Source organism: Oncorhynchus masou, chromosome 23 (assembly GCF_036934945.1).
Source record: "Oncorhynchus masou masou isolate Uvic2021 chromosome 23, UVic_Omas_1.1, whole genome shotgun sequence".
Taxonomy (NCBI): Eukaryota; Metazoa; Chordata; class Actinopteri; order Salmoniformes; family Salmonidae; genus Oncorhynchus; species Oncorhynchus masou.
In genome coordinates, this window is record NC_088234.1 from 1,940,924 (window position 1) to 1,959,642 (window position 18,719).

Here is an 18,719-nt window from a genome sequence, read left to right on the forward strand (position 1 = left end):
TTGCGACCTTTTGCCACATTTCAGGCTTCAAACAAAGATATAAAACTGTATTTTTTTGTGAAGAATCAACAACAAGCGAGACACAATCATGAAGTGGAACGACATTTATTGGATATTTCAAACTTTTTTAACAAATCAAAAACTGAAAAATTGGGCGTGCAAAATTATTCAGCCCCCTTAAGTTAATACTTTGTAGCGCCACCTTTTGCTGCGATTACAGCTGTAAGTCGCTTGGGGTGTCTCTATCAGTTTTGCACATCGAGAGACTGAAATTTTTTCCCATTCCTCCTTGCAAAACAGCTCGAGCTCAGTGAGGTTGGATGGAGAGCATTTGTGAACAGCAGTTTTCAGTTCTTTCCACAGATTCTCGATTGGATTCAGGTCTGGACTTTGACTTGGCCATTCTAACACCTGGATATGTTTATTTTTGAACCATTCCATTGTAGATTTTGCTTTATGTTTTGGATCATTGTCTTGTTGGAAGACAAATCTCCGTCCCAGTCTCAGGTCTTTTGCAGACTCCATCAGGGTTTTTTCCAGAATGGTCCTGTATTTGGCTCCATCCATCTTCCCATCAATTTTAACCATCTTCCCTGTCCCTGCTGAAGAAAAGCAGGCCCAAACCATGATGCTGCCACCACCATGTTTGACAGTGGGGATGGTGTGTTCATTGTGATGAGCTGTGTTGCTTTTACGCCAAACATAACGTTTTGCATTGTTGCCAAAAAGTTCAATTTTGGTTTCATCTGACCAGAGCACCTTCTTCCACATGTTTGGTGTGTCTCCCAGGTGGCTTGTGGCAAACTTTAAATGACACTTTTTATGGATATCTTTAAGAAATGGCTTTCTTCTTGCCACTCTTACATAAAGGCCAGATTTGTGCAATATACGACTGATTGTTGTCCTATGGACAGAGTCTCCCACCTCAGCTGTAGATCTCTGCAGTTCATCCAGAGTGATCATGGGCCTCTTGGCTGCATCTCTGATCAGTCTTCTCCTTGTATGAGCTGAAAGTTTAGAGGGACGGCCAGGTCTTGGTAGATTTGCAGTGGTCTGATACTCCTTCCATTTCAATATTATCGCTTGCACAGTGCGCCTTAGGATGTTTAAAGCTTGGGAAATCTTTTTGTACCCAAATCCGGCATTAAACTTCTTCACAACAGTATCTCGGACCTGCCTGGTGTGTTCCTTGTTCTTCATGATGCTCTCTGCGCTTTTAACGGACCTCTGAGACTATCACAGTGCAGGTGCATTTATACGGAGACTTGATTACACACAGGTGGATTGTATTTATCATCATTAGTCATTTAGGTCAACATTGGATCATTCAGAGATCCTCACTGAACTTCTGGAGAGAGTTTGCTGCACTGAAAGTAAAGGGGCTGAATAATTTTGCACGCCCAATTTTTCTCCTAGAGATTAACATACTTTGGTGCAAAAAGTGCAAATGAATCCCAGAACAACAGTAAAGGATCTTGTGAAGATGCTGGAGGAAATGGGTACAAAAGTATCTATATCCACAGTAAAACGAGTCCTATATCGACATAACCTGAAAGGCCGCTCAGCAAGGAAGAAGCCACTGCTTCAAAACCGCCATAAAAAAGCCAGACTACGGTTTGCAACTGCAAATGGGGACAAAGATCATTTTGGAGAAATGTCCTCTGGTCTGATGAAACAAAATTAGAACTGTTTGGCCATAATGACCATCGTTATGTTTGGAGGGGGAGGCTTGCAAGCCGAAGAACACCATCCCAACCGTGAAGCATGGGGATGGCAGCATCATGTAGTGGGGGTGCTTTGCTGCAGGAGGGACTGGTGCACTTCACAAAAATAGATGGTATCAATGAGAAGGAAAATTATGTGGATATATTGAAGCAACATCTCAGGAAATCAGTCAGGAAGTTAAAGCTTGGTCGCAAATGGGTCTTCCAAATGAACAATGACCCCAAGCATACTTCTAAAGTTGTGGCAAAAAAGGACAACAAACTCAAGGTATTGGAGTGGCCATCACAAAGCCCTGACCTCAACCCTATAGAATATATGTGGGCAGAATTGAAAAAGCGTGTGCGAGCAAGGAGGCCTACAAACCTGACTTGGTTACACCTGCTATATCAGGAGAAATGGGCCAAAATTCACCACACTTATTGTGGGAAGCTTGTGGAAGGCTCCCCGAAACGTTTGACCCAAGTTAAACAATTTAAAGGCAATGCTACCAAATACTAATTGAGTGTATGTGAACTTCTGACCCACTGGGAATGTAATGAAGGAAATAAAAGCTGAAATAAATCACTCTCTACTATTATTCTGATATTTCACATTCTTAAAATAAAGTGGTGATCCTAACTGACCTAAGACAGGGAATTTTTACTCTGATTAAATGTCAGGAATTGTGGAAAAACTGTGTGTAAATGTATTTGGCTAAGGTGTATGTAAACTTCTGACTTCAAATGTAGATGTGATAGGTGAAGAGTTTAATTTGGGAGATGGTAACTCTTTCAAGAGCCACTCTTGTCCGTCCCTGGAATCTCGCTGTCGTCCATCCCTAGATGTTGCCCGGGGAGAAGCCGCTGTCGTCCATCACTAGATGTTGCCCGGGGAGAAGCCGCTGTCGTCCTTCCCTAGATGTTGCCCGGGGAGAAGCCGCTGTCGTCCATCCCTGGAAGTTGCCCGGGGAGAAGCCGCTGTCTCCATCCCTGGAAGTTGCCCGGGGAGAAGCCGCTGTCGTCCATCCCTGGAAGTTGCCCGGGGAGAAGCCGCTGTCTCCATCCCTAGATGTTGCCCAGGGGAATGTTGGTCTCGTTACCAGAGGATGGGGATTCTGCTGGAGCTGTATTCTCTAACACCTCGGTAGACAAAGACACCCGCATAGCGTCTTTGTACATCTGGCTCATAGTGTTACGTTTGTAAACTGAGAGCAGATGACGATCCAGCCTCGTAAGTTTGCGCTTACCACAGATAATGTAGTCTCGAATCGATCTGCCCATGGCAACAAGTCGACAGGAACTGGCTAACTGAACCAGCCATTTAGCTTAACCATAACTCACTGTCCCTAACCAAAACACACGGTCCCTAACCAAAACACACTGTCCCTAACCAAAACACACTGTCCCTAACCAAAACACACTGTCCCTAACCAAAACACACGGTCCCTAACCAAAACACACTGTCCTTAACCAAAACACACTGTCCCTAACCAAAACACACTGTCCCTAACATAACACACTGTCCCTAACCAAAACACACTGTCCCTAACCAAAACACACTGTCCCTAACCAAAACACACTGTCCCTAACCAAAACACACTGTCCATAACCAAATCACACGGTCCCTAACACACTGTCCCTAACCACAACACACTGTCCCTAACCATAACACACTGTCCCTAACCAAAACACACTGTCCCTAACACACTGTCCCTAACCATAACACACTGTCCCTAACCATAACACACTGTCCCTAACCAAAACACACTGTCCCTAACACACTGTCCCTAACCATAACACACTGTCCCTAACCAAAACACACTGTCCCTAACCAAAACACACTGTCCCTAACCAAAACACACTGTCCCTAACCAAAACACACTGTCCCTAACCATAACACTGTCCCTAACCAAAACACTGTCCCTAACCAAAACACACGGTCCCTAACCAAAACACACTGTCCCTAACCAAATCACAGGGTCCCTAACACACTGTCCCTAACCACAACACACTGTCCCTAACCAAAACACACTGTCCCTAACACACTGTCCCTAACCATAACACACTGTCCCTAACCATAACACACTGTCCCTAACCAAAACACACTGTCCCTAACACACTGTCCCCAACCACAACACACTGTCCCTAACCAAAACACACGGTCCCTAACCAAAACACACTGTCCCTAACCAAATCACAGTGTCCCTAACACAACACACTGTCCCCCAAAACACACAACACACTGTCCCTAACCATAACACACTGTCCCTAACCATAACACACTGTCCCTAACCAAAACACACTGTCCCTAACACACTGTCCCCAACCACAACACACTGTCCCTAACCAAAACACACTGTCCCTAACACACTGTCCCTAACCATAACACACTGTCCCTAACCATAACACACTGTCCCTAACCAAAACACACTGTCCCTAACACACTGTCCCCAACCATAACACACTGTCCCTAACACACTGTCCCCAACCATAACACACTGTCCCTAACCATAACACACTGCATTATTCAGCCTCAATCTCTCTATAGGACCATCCCTCCTCCCCCATCCTTCCCTCATCTCCTCCTTCTCCTCCTCCCCCATCCTTCCCTCTTCTCCTCCTCCCCCATCCTTCCCTCATCTCCTCCTTCTCCTCCTCCCCCATCCTTCCCTCATCTCCTCCTTCTCCTCCCCCATCCCGCTTCTCCTCATCCCCCATCCTTCCCTCATCTCCTCCTTCTCCTCCTCCCCCATCCTTCCCTCATCTCCTCCTTCTCCTCCTCCCCCATCCTTCCCTCTTCTCCTCTTCCCCATCCTTCCCTCATCTCCTCCTTCTCCTCCTCCCCCATCCTTCCCTCTTCTCCTCTTCCCCCATCCTTCCCTCATCTCCTCCTTCTCCTCCTCCCCCATCCTTCCCTCTTCTCCTCTTCCCCCATCCTTCCCTCATCTCCTCCTTCTCCTCCTCCCCCATCCTTCCCTCATCTCCTCTTCCCCCATCCTTCCTTCTCCTCCTCCCCCATCCTTCCTTCTCCTCCTCCCCCATCCTTCCCTCTTCTCCTCCTCCCCCATCCTTCCCTCATCTCCTCCTTCTCCTCCTCTCCCATCCTTCCCTCATCTCCTTCTCCTCCTCCCCCATCCTTCCCTCTTCTCCTCTTCCCCCATCCTTCCCCCATCTCCTCCTTCTCCTCCTCTCCCATCCTTCCCTCATCTCCTCCTCCCCTCCCCCATCCTTCCCTCTTCTCCTCCTCCCCCATCCTTCCCTCCTCCTCCCCCCCATCCTTCCCTCATCTCCTCCTTCCCCTCCTCCCCCATCCTTCCCATCCTTCCCCCATCCTTCCCCCATCTCCTCCTCCCCCTCTCCCATCCTTCCCTCATCTCCTCCTCCTCCTCCCCCATCCTTCCCTCTTCTCCTCCTCCCCCATCCTTCCCTCTTCTCCTCCTCCCCATCCTTCCCTCTTCTCCTCCTCCCCCATCCTTCCCTCATCTCCTCCTTCTCCTCCTCCCCCATCCTTCCCTCTTCTCATCCTCCCCCCAGCCTTCCCTCATGTCCTCCTTCTCCTCCTCCCCCATCCTTCCCTCTTCTCCTCCTCCCCCATCCTTCCCTCTTCTCCTCTCCCCCATCCTTCCCTCTTCTCATCCTCCCCCAGCCTTCCCTCATGTCCTCCTTCTCCTCCTCCCCCATCCTTCCCTCTTCTCATCCTCCCCCATCCTTCCCTCATCTCCTCCCTCCCCCCCATCCTTCCCTCATCTCCTCCTCCCCCATCCTTCTCATCTCCTCCTTCTCCTCCTCCCCATCCTTCCCTCATCTCCTCCTTCTCCTCCTCCCCATCCTTCCCTCATCTCCTCCTCTCCCATCCTTCCCTCATCTCCCATCCTTCCCTCTTCTCCTCCTCTCCCATCCTTCCCTCCTTCTCCACCTCTTCCCCCCCAACTAATCATCAGGCTTTGATAATTTGAATCAGCTGTGTAGTGTTTGCGCAAAAACCAAAACGTGCACCTATTCGGGTCTCGAGGACCTATTTTGGGAAACGCTGACTTTCGTCGCCAGCGGTTACCTCGACTTCAGGAAAATTGGCCAATAAGAATTCACAGTGGGAGGGGCCCTTAGGGGAAAGAGGAAGCAGAGCAGTTGTTTGCGGTGAAATGATGAAGTCACCCTCTGGATACTGATCTGAGGTCAGCTTTGTATTTCCCTCCTAGTGGTTACTGTGAGGGTTTGAGGACGTTAAGCTGAACCTGTATCTGTGCCAAAAGGCATTCTCTAACCAGAGTTTGTTTTATGTCACAGGAGGGGCACGAAACAGTTTCCTGTTCTCAGCTTTGTACCAGCCAGCTGCTACACACAGACACAGCACAGCAGTAACATTCAGCAGAAGGTAAGAGGTGGGTCTGTGTAGTACAGGGGGGTCAAACTCATTCCACAGACAGAGTGTCAGCGGGTTTTTGGTCTGTCTGTCAAACCCAGAGAAGAGCGGAGGTATCAGAGATGAAATAACAGCTGTCACTGTTGAGGACTGGATAAAACTGAGACAAAGACGGTGTTGATCAGTTTGACTCTGTCAATCTTTATTGCCACATCGTTGCATCATCACATTCAGCCTCAACAACAATCAAAGCAGGAAATAAAACAACACAGAAATGAAAAGAACGACGAAAGAACGACCAGCTGGAGGGGGCGTGGTCTCAGTCCACAGAACCACCAGAGGAGTTCTAGAACCTCACGGAACCCTGAGAGTTCTACTGATGGTTCTACTGTCTGGTTACCATGGCAGTGACTCCCCCCTCCTCCTCCAGACCCAAACTAACACACAAACTGGATATTCAAATTAAAAACACACTTTCAGCTTTAAATCAAGAACACCTCCCAAACACACACAAGCGGTTACCATGAGCGCAACACACAGATGTTCCTTTCAGCAGCTCCGAGTACAACTGGGGTGGGGGGTGACTGGGGGTAGTGGTGACGTGGGTGGTGGTGATGGGGGTGGTGGTGACGGGGGGTGACTGGGGGTAGTGGTGACGTGGGTGGTGGTAATGGGGGCGGGGGGACGGGGGGGTGGGGGGGTAACTGGGGGTAGTGGTGACGTGGGTGGTGGTGATGGGGGGGGGGGGTGGGGGGGGAGGGTAACTGGGGGTAGTGGTGACGGGTGGTGGTGATGGGGGCGGTGGGTGGTGGTGACTGGGGGTAGGGGGTGGTGGGGGTAGTGGTGACGGGGTGGTGGTGATGGGGGTGGTGGTGACGTGGGGGGGGTAACTGGGGGTAGTGGTGACGTGGGTGGTGGTGATGGGGGTGGTGGTGACGGGGGGGGGTAACTGGGGGTAGTGGTGACGTGGGTGGTGGTGGCAGTGGTGACGGGGTGGTGGTGATCGGGGCGGTGGTGACGGGTGGGGGTGATGGGGGTGGTGGTGACGGGGGGGGGTAACTGGGGGCAGTGGTGATGGTGGGATGGTGGTGATGGGGGTGGTGTTGACGGGGGGAGGGTAACTGGGGGTAGTGGTGACGTGGGTGGTGGTGATGGGGGCGGTGGTGGGTGGGGGGGGTGACTGGGGGCAGTGGTGACGTGGGTGGTGGTGATCGGGGTGGTGGTGATGATGTGTATCAGCAGAGCAGTAGATTATTATTGAAGAGATCACAAGGCAGATTACATGTAGACGAAGCCAATCTAATATTAAACTGGAGAAGGCTGATGGTTGGAGACGCAGCAGATAAAAGAAACAAGGAAAATACGACTTCCAGAACGCCTAGAGGCAATGCTCAGATTGTCCTGTGATTGGTCAGAGAGCAGAGAGGGCGGGGGCGTTCCAAGACACTCCCATTCCTGTCTGCGTCTCAGTGCCGGCCAATCAGAACCACTTCCTATGTTCCACATCCTGTGTTTTTTGTCATCGTCATGGTGACTCCATAGCCATGTGTGAGGCCGAACGAAGCTTTCCCATTGGTTCATATCAAAGGTCAAATGGTTAAAGTGTGGAAAAGCTCCACTAGTCATCTCCCAGAAGCCCCTTCTCCCTGCAGAGGGTGTCAGGGGTCATTCCTCCTAACTTCGTCTCTTCCTACTTGGTTATAGTTCCTACTTTACACCATCCCATCCTCCATCTCTCTCCTGCTTTCCTCTGCTCAATCTCCTCCAGTCTAGTCCTTCCATCCTTCTCCAGATTGTGCCTTTGAAGGCTTTCTGTAATTCAATGGTCATTTCAGTTCATCCTCTGATTCTTATAGTCTTATAAAGTCCTAGGCGCAGTAACCATAGTAACACAGAATATTATAAAAACTCAATATAATCCCAAAGGTGTGCCATATTCACAATTCCCAACGATGCCAGCTCCTATTGATCCTGATATCCCAGAATATATTCCCAACCTGATTCCCAAAGTCAATATGGAGGTAGAATCTCCAAGACTGTTTCTATAGCAACACTATGAATCCAACTACGTCCTTTGTAGTGTATATACCTGACCTGGTCTCTCTGTACAGCTGAGCTGAGGCAGGATGCTGTGGGTCCTCCCAGCCACTAGGGGGCTCCACCACAGGCTTCTTTCCTGCTGCTCTGCTCTCTTTGGGTTGAATGCAGCTATGATACATTATAACAACAAGGCTAACAAATGCTGGCTAAGGCTAACCCACACTAACACAGGCTAATACAGAAGCCTTAGGCTAACACATGAGCCCGGCTAGCATAAGGCTAACCCATGCTAACCTGTTTAGCGCAGTATAACATGTTAAACCATTACGATGATAGCATGGCTAACTCAGGATAACACATGCTAACAGGCTAGCATGCTAAACCATCACGGCGTCTGGTAAGGCAGAAACAACCCAGAAACGTCCGTCTGTTCTGTGATAGAAGTTCTCTTCATACATCAAATCTAACTCTTCATACATCAAATCTAACTACCATCTTCATTGAAATCTCTTCTGGTGCAGGTGGCAGAACAAATCAGTTGGATGGGCTTTTGACAGGCAGCATGTTTTTATAATGAATGTTATATAAAGACCACAGGCGGTGAGTTTTAAGTTTGGGGAAGATTACAATTGATTTGCGTATGTGCATTTTTTTTTTCGTGGAACAGTTTAACTTTAATAATAACATTTTCACTTCTCAAAATCATTGTCACATGGTTAATCATACAAATCTAAAGGTTAAAAATGAAACCAATGCGAGAGCCTCTGCCATATGGACACATTGATACACTGTGATTCATTGGCTGCTAAAGAAATGAGAGCCTAGAACTCAGAGATAGTCTATAGTTCAATGTAGCAGTAGGTCTATAACTCAGAGATAGTCTATAGGTCAATGTAGCAGTAGACCTAAAACGCCCGTCATCTACTCAGTAAAATACATATTCCTAAAGCCAACAAATAAAAACAGTCAAAAAATATCCCGATAAAATATTTATTCTTTCATTTTCAATCGCACTCCTCTCTCTACTCTGCTGTCTGCCTCCCTTTCCATTGTTCTTGACTTGATCATCAACTGAGTCCAGCCCAAAGGCAAGCGAGCCTGCAACATTGTATCAACTATTCCGGCCCAGTGAGGTCAGGACAGAAAGCAGTTTCTGCTGTTTCCACTGGATATCTGCGATCATCAGATCATGATATTTAGCTTTTTTCACCCCAAGGCTGGGTGATTCTCATAGGCCAGGAGTGGTTTTTTCACCCCGAGGCTGGGTGATTCTCATAGGCCAGGAGTGGTTTTTTCACCCCGAGGCTGGGTGATTCTCATAGGCCAGGAGTGTTTTTTTTCAAAAACCGTGAGGAACTATTATCATTCGCGATGGATGTAAAAAAAAATGTCAGACTTCATTAACTGTGTGAGGAAAAAATGACTGAGAGGCTTAGCTGATTAGTTGTGGACCTGGTGGCTAAGACAATCAGACATCCCAAATGAGCTTTTCTACATATGTACGCAGCAGGTCAGGTAGGCCTACTGCTAGGCATGCTCAGGTGCGCACACTCCCCCAACATTATCAGGGCAGAGAAACCAGACACATGCTCTCCCTCAACACTACCAGGGAAGAGAAACCCGACACATGCTCTCCCTCAACACTAGCAGGGCAGAGAAACCAGACACATGCCCTCCCCCAACACGATCAGGGAAGAGAAACCAGACACATGCTCTCCCTCAACACAACCAGGGAAGAGAAACCAGACACATGCTCTCCCTCAACACAACCAGGGAAGAGAAACCAGACACATGCTCTCCCTCAACACAATCAGGGCAGAGAAACCAGACACATGCTCATTGCTTACATTTAGCGCACCAAACAAAAGACAATGAAAAAATGGACAACAGGAATAATTATATAATTTTGGCAAAACATATATTTTCTTTAAGGGAAGTATCCTAACAGAGACCTGTGCACCTGCCAACTGTCCAATTCCCAAGAGGCTGAAACCAGAGATCTGTATATAATGACTCGATGCTCATGTCTCCGCCCTAACAACGGGAGTCATTGTCCTAATGGCAGGGAGGCAGGCGACATGCTTAGGTCTGCATATTATGCCCATAGAAACGCATTGGGCTTACTCTGGAGAGACTTCCTCTCCGCTGTAACTATCTCACTGGAGAAAGCATTCGAGCCAATCAGCACCCATCAATGTTACTATATGTCTCTGATGCTGTCTGGCCAGAAATAGTATCACAGAGGACACAGATCAGACAGAGGAGACAGACAGAGGGGACAGACAGAGGAAACAGACAGAGGGGACAGACAGAGGAGACGTACAGACAGAGGGGACAGACAGACAGAGGGACAGACAGAGGGGACAGACAGACAAAGGAGACAGACAGAGGGGACAGACAGACAGAGGAGACAGACAGAGGGACAGACAGAGGAGACAGACAGAGGGACAGACAGAGGGGACAGACAGACAGAGGAGACAGACAGAGGGGACAGACAGAGGGGACAGACAGACAGACAGAGGGGTGCTGTTTCTGTCACTCGGATGCTTTATCTGAGATTGATGGGTCTTTGTGTTGCCGCGCGTCCAGGTCAAATAAAGGATCCATATGTAATTTGGACGGGAAAGCAGGCACGGTCGTGTGGGCCAGGCAGCCAAAGGCACCTCCCATAATGCCCTGCGGGTGCATGAAAACGTATCAACAACTAAAACAGAACTGCTGACCTTCAGAAAGACCCTCAGAACTAATATTTAAAAATACCTGTTGTATATGAGAACGCTAACCACTACAGCAGGAACACACACATACACACATACACACTGGCGTTATTTAGTGTTGTGTGTGAGTGACACAGAGTGTGCAGACTCATTGTTGTGTGCTAAGCAAAGCGTTGACACACACTCTGTTCTGTATTCAATTACACAATGGCAGAGACAGAAGCATGCAGACACACACATGCCTCAGTCCATATAGCTACATTATACACCATGTAGTGTAGTAGCATCAGTTATAACAGCAGTATGTAGTGTTATGACAGGTCATAAGCCTGTCAGATGGATATGCAGTGTCCTTATAGGAAGGTTGTCTGTGTGTGGGGTCAGGGGTGAGAGGTCACACAGGGGTCTCCTTGCTCTTCAGATCGGGGGCACTAAACTGCCTCTTCATGCGAGGGGGGGTGCTGTACCCCTCCTGAAACCACCCTGCACCACCTCCTCTTCCCTGGGGGGAAATGTGGCCCCCTGGTGGAGGGTGGTGGTTACTGCTGCTGTGGTAGAGGTGTTGGTGAGGAGGGATGTAGTAGGGGTGATGGTACCCTCCTCTGTCTCCCCCCTGCTGAAACCTCCCTCCTCCTCTCTGATCCCTCTCCCTTCCTCTTCCCTCCATCCCCCCTCCTCCACGATAACGCGGTCGCCCCTGGTGACCACCTCCGTTGTTGTTGGGGTTGCCGGGGTAGTTGTTTCCCTGATGATTGTTGTTGTTGCCCTGCGGGGAGCTGTCCAGGGAGTTCCGCCTATACCGCCACGGAGGCAGCCCCTGCTGTTGCCCTGGAACTGGGAAGTGAGGGTTCCCATGGTTACTGTTGCTACGGTGCTGTTGTGGTTGTTGCCAGGTGCGGTGTGGGGAGGGGGTGTGGCCTCTCGGGACCATCTGGAAGGGGAGTGGGAGGAGAGCAGCAGGAGGAGGAGGAGAGGGAGTTGCTTTTCCACCTCCTCCCTCTGCCCGCTCCTCCCACTCACCATCTACCCCCCCCTCCCCCAGCATCATCAGGGCAGTGGCAGGGCTCCATGAGAGACGGTGGTGGGGGTTGCTCTTGAAGGGGAACTTGAGTTTACAGTCCTGTGGGGGGATGAAGCGGCCGGTCCCGGGGAGGTGGACCACAGGGGGGGGGTGCACTGGGACCAGAGGGGTGTTGGGGGTTGGGGAGTTCTGGGTGTTCTGGAGGAGGAGAAGAAAGTTAGAATGGTTTATATTCTTCGTCACAGGGCCCCCTGGTGGAGCTGCGTCACAGGGACTATACTACAGGGCCCCCTGGTGGAGCTGCATCACAGGGAGTATACTACAGGGCCCCCTGGTGGAGCTGCATCACAGGGACTATACTACAGGGCCCCCTGGTGGAGCTGCGTCACAGGGACTATACTACAGAGGGTGGAGTGTATTCAAACCTGTCTGAGTCTTTTAGTAATAGTCTGTTGTTGAAGGTTCTGTAGTCGGGTCTGTTCCTGTTTCAGCCACCTCATCCTCCCCCGTCTAAAGGCTGGGTCGTCTGTCATCAGCTTAACTACTCTCTTCTCATTGGGTGGATTGGGCTGTCCGTCATCATCGGCCCCGTCACCATCACATTGGGAACCGCCCCCTTCCTCCTCGTCATTTTCCATGTCCTCCTCCTGAGAAGAGGAATGAGAGAGAGAGAGATGGGGGATGAGAGAGAGGAGGGATGAGAGAGAGGAGGGATGAGAGAGAGGAGGGATGAGAGAGAGGAGGGATGGGGGATGAGAGAGATGAGGGATGAGAGAGAGGAGGGATGAGAGAGAGGAGGGATGAGAGAGAGGAGGGATGAGAGAGATGAGGGATGGGGGATGAGAGAGATGAGGGATGAGAGAGAGGAGGGATGAGAGAGATGGGGGATGAGAGAGATGGGGGATGAGAGAGATGGGGGATGAGAGAGAGGAGGGATGGGGATGAGAGAGATGGGGAGGGATGAGAGAGAGAGGGGGGATGAGAGAGAGGGATGAGAGAGGAGGGATGAGAGAGAGGTGGGATGAGAGAGGAGGGATGAGAGAGAGGAGGGAAGGAGAGAGAGGAGGGATGAGAGAGATGTGGGATGAGAGAGAGAAGGGATGAGAGAGATGGGGTGTGATATAGATGGGGGGATGAGAGAGAAGGATGAGAGAGAGGGGGATGAGAGAGAGGAGGGATGACATTTTCCATGAGAGAGAGAGATGTAGGATGAGGTCTCTCTTTATGTAGTGTTGTGGTGACTCTCTTTATGTAGTGTTGTGGTGACTCTCTTTATGTAGTGTTTGGTGTCTCTTTATGTAGTGTTGTGGTGTCTGTTTATGTAGTGTTGTGGTGTCTCTTTATGTAGTGTTGTGTTGTCTCTCTTTATGTAGTGTTGTGGTCTCTCTTTATGTAAGTATTCAGACCTCTTTATGTAGTGTTGTGGTGTCCTCTTTATGTTGTTGTGGTCTCTCTTTATGTAGTGTTGTGGTGTCTCTCTTTATGTAGTGTTGTGGTCTCTCTTTATGTAGTGTTGTGTTGTCTCTCTTTATGTAGTGTTGTGTTGTCTCTCTTTATGTAGTGTTGTGGTGTCTCTCTTTATGTAGTGTTGTGACTCTCTTTATGTCTGTCTTTATGTAGTGTTGTGGTGTCTCTCTTTATGTAGTGTTGTGGTGTCTCTTTATGTAGTGTTGTGTTGTCTCTTTATGTAGTGTTGTGGTGTCTCTTTATTATGTAGTGTTGTGTTGTCTGTCTCTCTTTATGTAGTGTTGTGGTCTCTCTTTATGTAGTGTTGTGTTGTCTCTCTTTATGTAGTGTTGTGTTGTCTCTCTTTATGTAGTGTTGTGGTGTCTCTCTTTATGTAGTGTTGTGGTGACTCTCTTTATGTTGTGTTGTCTCTATGTAGTGTTGTGGTGTCTCTCTTTATGTAGTGTTGTGGTGACTCTCTTTATGTTGTGTTGTCTCTATGTAGTGTTGTGGTGTCTCTCTTTATGTAGTGTTGTGTTGTCTCTCTTTATGTAGTGTTGTGGTGTCTCTCTCTATGTAGTGTTGTGGTGTCTCTCTTTATGTAGTGTTGTGGTGTCTCTCTTTATGTTGTGTTGTCTCTATGTGTGTTGTGGTGACTCTCTTTATGTAGTGTTGTGGTGACTCTCTTATGTAGTGTTGTGGTGTCTCTCTTTATGTAGTGTTGTGGTCTCTCTTTATGTAGTGTTGTGGTCTCTCTTTATGTAGTGTTGTGTTGTCTCTCTTTATGTAGTGTTGTGGTGTCTCTCTTTATGTAGTGTTGTGGTGACTCTCTTTATGTTGTGTTGTCTCTCTTTATGTAGTGTTGTCTTAGGACTCTCTTTATGTAGTGTTGTGGTCTCTCTTTATGTAGTGTTGTGGTCTCTCTTTATGTTGTGTTGTCTCTCTTTATGTAGTGTTGTGGTGTCTCTTTATGTAGTGTTGTGGTCTCTCTTTATGTAGTGTTGTGGTCTCTCTTTATGTTGTGTTGTCTCTATGTAGTGTTGTGGTGTCTCTTTATGTAGTGTTGTCTTAGGACTCTCTTTATGTAGTGTTGTGGTCTCTCTTTATGTAGTGTTGTGGTGACTCTCTCTATGTAGTGTTGTGGTGTCTCTCTTTATGTAGTGTTGTCTTAGGACTCTCTTTATGTAGTGTTGTGGTCTCTCTTTATATAGTGTTGTGGTGTCTCTCTTGTCGTGATGTGTGATTTGTCCTGTATTTATATTGTATTATATTGTATTTTAATCCCAACCCCGTCCCCACAGGAGGCCTTTTGGTAAATAAGAATTGAAGTTAAATAAAGGTTGAATAAAAAACATTTAAAGTGTGGTGTCCAGTGTGTCCCTCTACCTGTCCAGTAGGTATAATGCTCTCCATCTTGACCATCCTGTCTCTCAGAGCTTTGATCTCTTCATCCTTCACAAACAATCACAACCAATCACAATTAGAATCAGAATCACAACCAATCACAATTAGAATCAGAATCACAAACAATCACAATTAGAATCAAAATCACAAACAATCACAATTGGAAACAGAATCACAACCAATCACAATTAGAATCAAAATCACAAACAATCACAATTAGAATCAGAATCACAACCAATCACAATTAGACACAGAGAGAGAGAGAGAGAGAGACAGACACAGAGAGACAGAGAGAGAGAGAGAGAGAGAGACAGAGAGAAAGAGTGACAGCGAGAGAGAGACACAGAGACAGGGAGAGATGAGAGGGAGACACACAGAGACACACACAGAGAGAGAGATGAGAGAGATTACTGTGAGACTTTAAAAGTCTATAAACGTACAATCAGTACCAAAATAGCACAGCACAACAGCAAGCAGCTGACACTAATTGAGGAGTCCATAAAAAGAGAAACATACCTTCATATTATTCTGAATCTTTACTTCCTGTAGAACATCCGTCAGCCTATCAATATGAGCCTTCAGGTCGTACACACCCCCAGGCCCTGCCCCTCCTACTCCCTCCTCCACCTCCTCCCTCCTGTCCTCCCCTATCCCCACGGTGTCCCAGACATCTTGAGCCACATCCCTCCAGCTGTCTGCCTCTGTGTTGTCTTTCTTAGAATACATCCTGGTTAGCTCCTTCATCTTCACAATGGACAGAGCCTCAATCTCCTGACGAGAGTGACGGAAATCCCCCAAGGCAACCTATAGAGAGAGACACAGAGTCCAGGGTTAATATGGATCTAATAATATCACCCAAGGCAACCTATAGGGAGAGACACAGAGTCCAGGGTTAATATGGATCTAATAATATCACCCAAAGCAACCTATAGAGAGAGACACAGAGTCCAGGGTTAATATGGATCTATTAATATCCCCCAAGGCAACCTATAGAGAGAGACACAGAGTCCAGGGTTAATATGGATCTAATAATATCACCCAAGGCAACCTATAGGGAGAGACACAGAGTCCAGGGTTAATATGTATCTATTAATATCACCCAAGGCAACCTATAGAGAGAGACACAGAGTCCAGGGTTAATATGTATCTATTAATATCACCCAAGGCAACCTATAGAGAGACACAGAGTCCAGGGTTAATATGGATCTATTAATATCACCCCAACCTATAGAGAGAGACACAGGTCCAGGGTTAATATGGATCTATTAATATCCCCAAGGCAACCTAGACACAGAGTCCAGGGTTAATATGGATCTATTAATATCCCCCAAGGCAACCCCAGGGTTAATATGTATCTATTCACCCCCCCCAGGGTTAATATGTCTATTATTCCCCCTAAGGCCCTATAGAGAGAGACACAGAGTCCAGGGTTAATATGGATCTATTAATATCACCCCAACCCAGGGTTAATATGTATCTATTCATCCCCCAAGGCAACCTATAGGAGAGACACAGAGTCCAGGGTTAATATGTATCTATAATTCACCCAAGGCAACCCCAGGGTTAATATGTATCTATTAATATCCAAGGCAACCTATAGAGAGAGACACAGAGTCCAGGGTTAATATGTATCTATTCACCCCCAACCTAGGGTTAATATGTATCTATTAATATCACCCCAACCTAGGGTTAATATGTATCTATTCACCCAAGGCAACCTATAGGGAGAGACACAGGGTTAATATGGATCTATTCACCCCAACCTAGGGTTAATATGTATCTATTCACCCCCCCACAGAGTCCAGGGTTAATATGTATCTATTCACCCAAGGCAACCTATAGAGAGAGACACAGAGTCCAGGGTTAATATGTATCTATTAATATCACCCAAGGCAACCTATAGAGAGAGACACAGAGTCCAGGGTTAATATGGATCTATTAATATCACCCAAGGCAACCTATAGACACAGAGTCCAGGGTTAATATGTATCTATTCATCACCCAAGGCAACCCACCCCCCAGGGTTAATATGTATCTATTAATATCACCCAGGGTTATAGAGAGAGATGAGTCCAGGGTTAATATGGATCTATTCACCCCCCCAGGGTTAATATGTATCTATTCACCCCCCCAGGGTTAATATGTATCTATTCACCCCCCCAGGGTTAATATGTATCTATTCACCCCCCCAGGGTTAATATGTATCTATTCACCCCCAGGGTTAATATGTATCTATTCACCCCCCCAGGGTTAATATGTATCTATTCACCCCCCCCCCCCCAGGGTTAATATGTATCTATTCACCCCCCCCAGGGTTAATATGTATCTATTCACCCCCCCAGGGTTAATATGTATCTATTCACCCCCCAGGGTTAATATGTATCTATTCACCCCCCCCCCCCAGGGTTAATATGTATCTATTCACCCCCCCCCAGGGTTAATATGTATCTATTCACCCCCAGGGTTAATATGTATCTATTCACCCCCCACCCCCCCAGGGTTAATATGTATCTATTCACCCCCCAGGGTTAATATGTATCTATTCACCCCCCCCAGGGTTAATATGTATCTATTCACCCCCCCAGGGTTAATATGTATCTATTCACCCCCTATTCACCCCCCCAGGGTTAATATGTATCTATTCACCCCCCCAGGGTTAATATGTATCTATTCACCCCCCCAGGGTTAATATGTATCTATTCACCCCCCCCCCAGGGTTAATATTATTCACCCCCCCCAGGGTTAATATGTATCTATTCACCCCCCCCAGGGTTAATATGTATCTATTCACCCCCCCCCCCAGGTTAATATGTATCTATTCACCCCCCCCCAGGGTTAATATGTATCTATTCACCCCCCCCCAGGGTTAATATGTATCTATTCACCCCCCCCCCCAGGGTTAATATGTATCTATTCACCCCCCCAGGGTTAATATGTATCTATTCACCCCCCCAGGGTTAATATGTATCTATTCACCCCCCCAGGGTTAATATGTATCTATTCACCCCCAGGGTTAATATGTATCTATTCACCCCCCCAGGGTTAATATGTATCTATTCACCCCCCAGGGTTAATATGTATCTATTCACCCCCCCAGGGTTAATATGTATCTATTCACCCCCCCAGGGTTAATATGTATCTATTCACCCCCCCCCAGGGTTAATATGTATCTATTCACCCCCCCCAGGGTTAATATGTATCTATTCACCCCCCCCCCCAGGTTAATATGTATCTATTCACCCCCCAGGGTTAATATGTATCTATTCACCCCCCCCCCAGGGTTAATATGTATCTATTCACCCCCCAGGGTTAATATGTATCTATTCACCCCCCCCCAGGGTTAATATGTATCTATTCACCCCCCCCCCAGGGTTAATATGTATCTATTCACCCCCCCCCCAGGGTTAATATGTATCTATTCACCCCCCCCCCCAGGGTTAATATGTATCTATTCACCCCCCCCCAGGGTTAATATGTATCTATTCACCCCCCAGGGTTAATATGTATCTATTCACCCCCCCAGGGTTAATATGTATCTATTCACCCCCCCCAGGGTTAATATGTATCTATTCACCCCCCCCCCCAGGGTTAATATGTATCTATTCACCCCCCCAGGGTTAATATGTATCTATTCACCCCCCCCCCCAGGGTTAATATGTATCTATTCACCCCCCCCCCCAGGGTTAATATGTATCTATTCACCCCCCCAGGGTTAATATGTATCTATTCACCCCCCCCCCAGGGTTAATATGTATCTATTCACCCCCCCAGGGTTAATATGTTCTAATTAATATGTATCTATTCACCCCCCCAGGGTTAATATGTATCTATTCACCCCCCCCCAGGGTTAATATGTATCTATTCACCCCCCTCCCCCAGGGTTAATATGTATCTATTCACCCCCCCCCAGGGTTAATATGTATCTATTCACCCCCAGGGTTAATATGTATCTATTCACCCCCTCCCCCCAGGGTTAATATGTATCTATTCACCCCCCCCCCAGGGTTAATATGTATCTATTCACC

General features: G+C 47.7%; 1 protein-coding gene across 1 annotated transcript in view; it reads right to left on the reverse strand.

Moving 5' to 3' along the window:
• Window positions 1-9,082: 9,082 nt before the first annotated feature.
• LOC135510164 (kinesin-like protein KIF1C) overlaps window positions 9,083-18,719 on the reverse strand; it is a 108,643-nt gene continuing 99,006 nt past the window's right edge. The window contains 4 exon segments of the mRNA XM_064930949.1: window positions 9,083-12,042; window positions 12,270-12,491; window positions 14,677-14,742; window positions 15,211-15,498. Coding sequence (XP_064787021.1) covers window positions 11,218-12,042; window positions 12,270-12,491; window positions 14,677-14,742; window positions 15,211-15,498 — 1,401 coding nt within the window. The 3' untranslated portion in view covers window positions 9,083-11,217.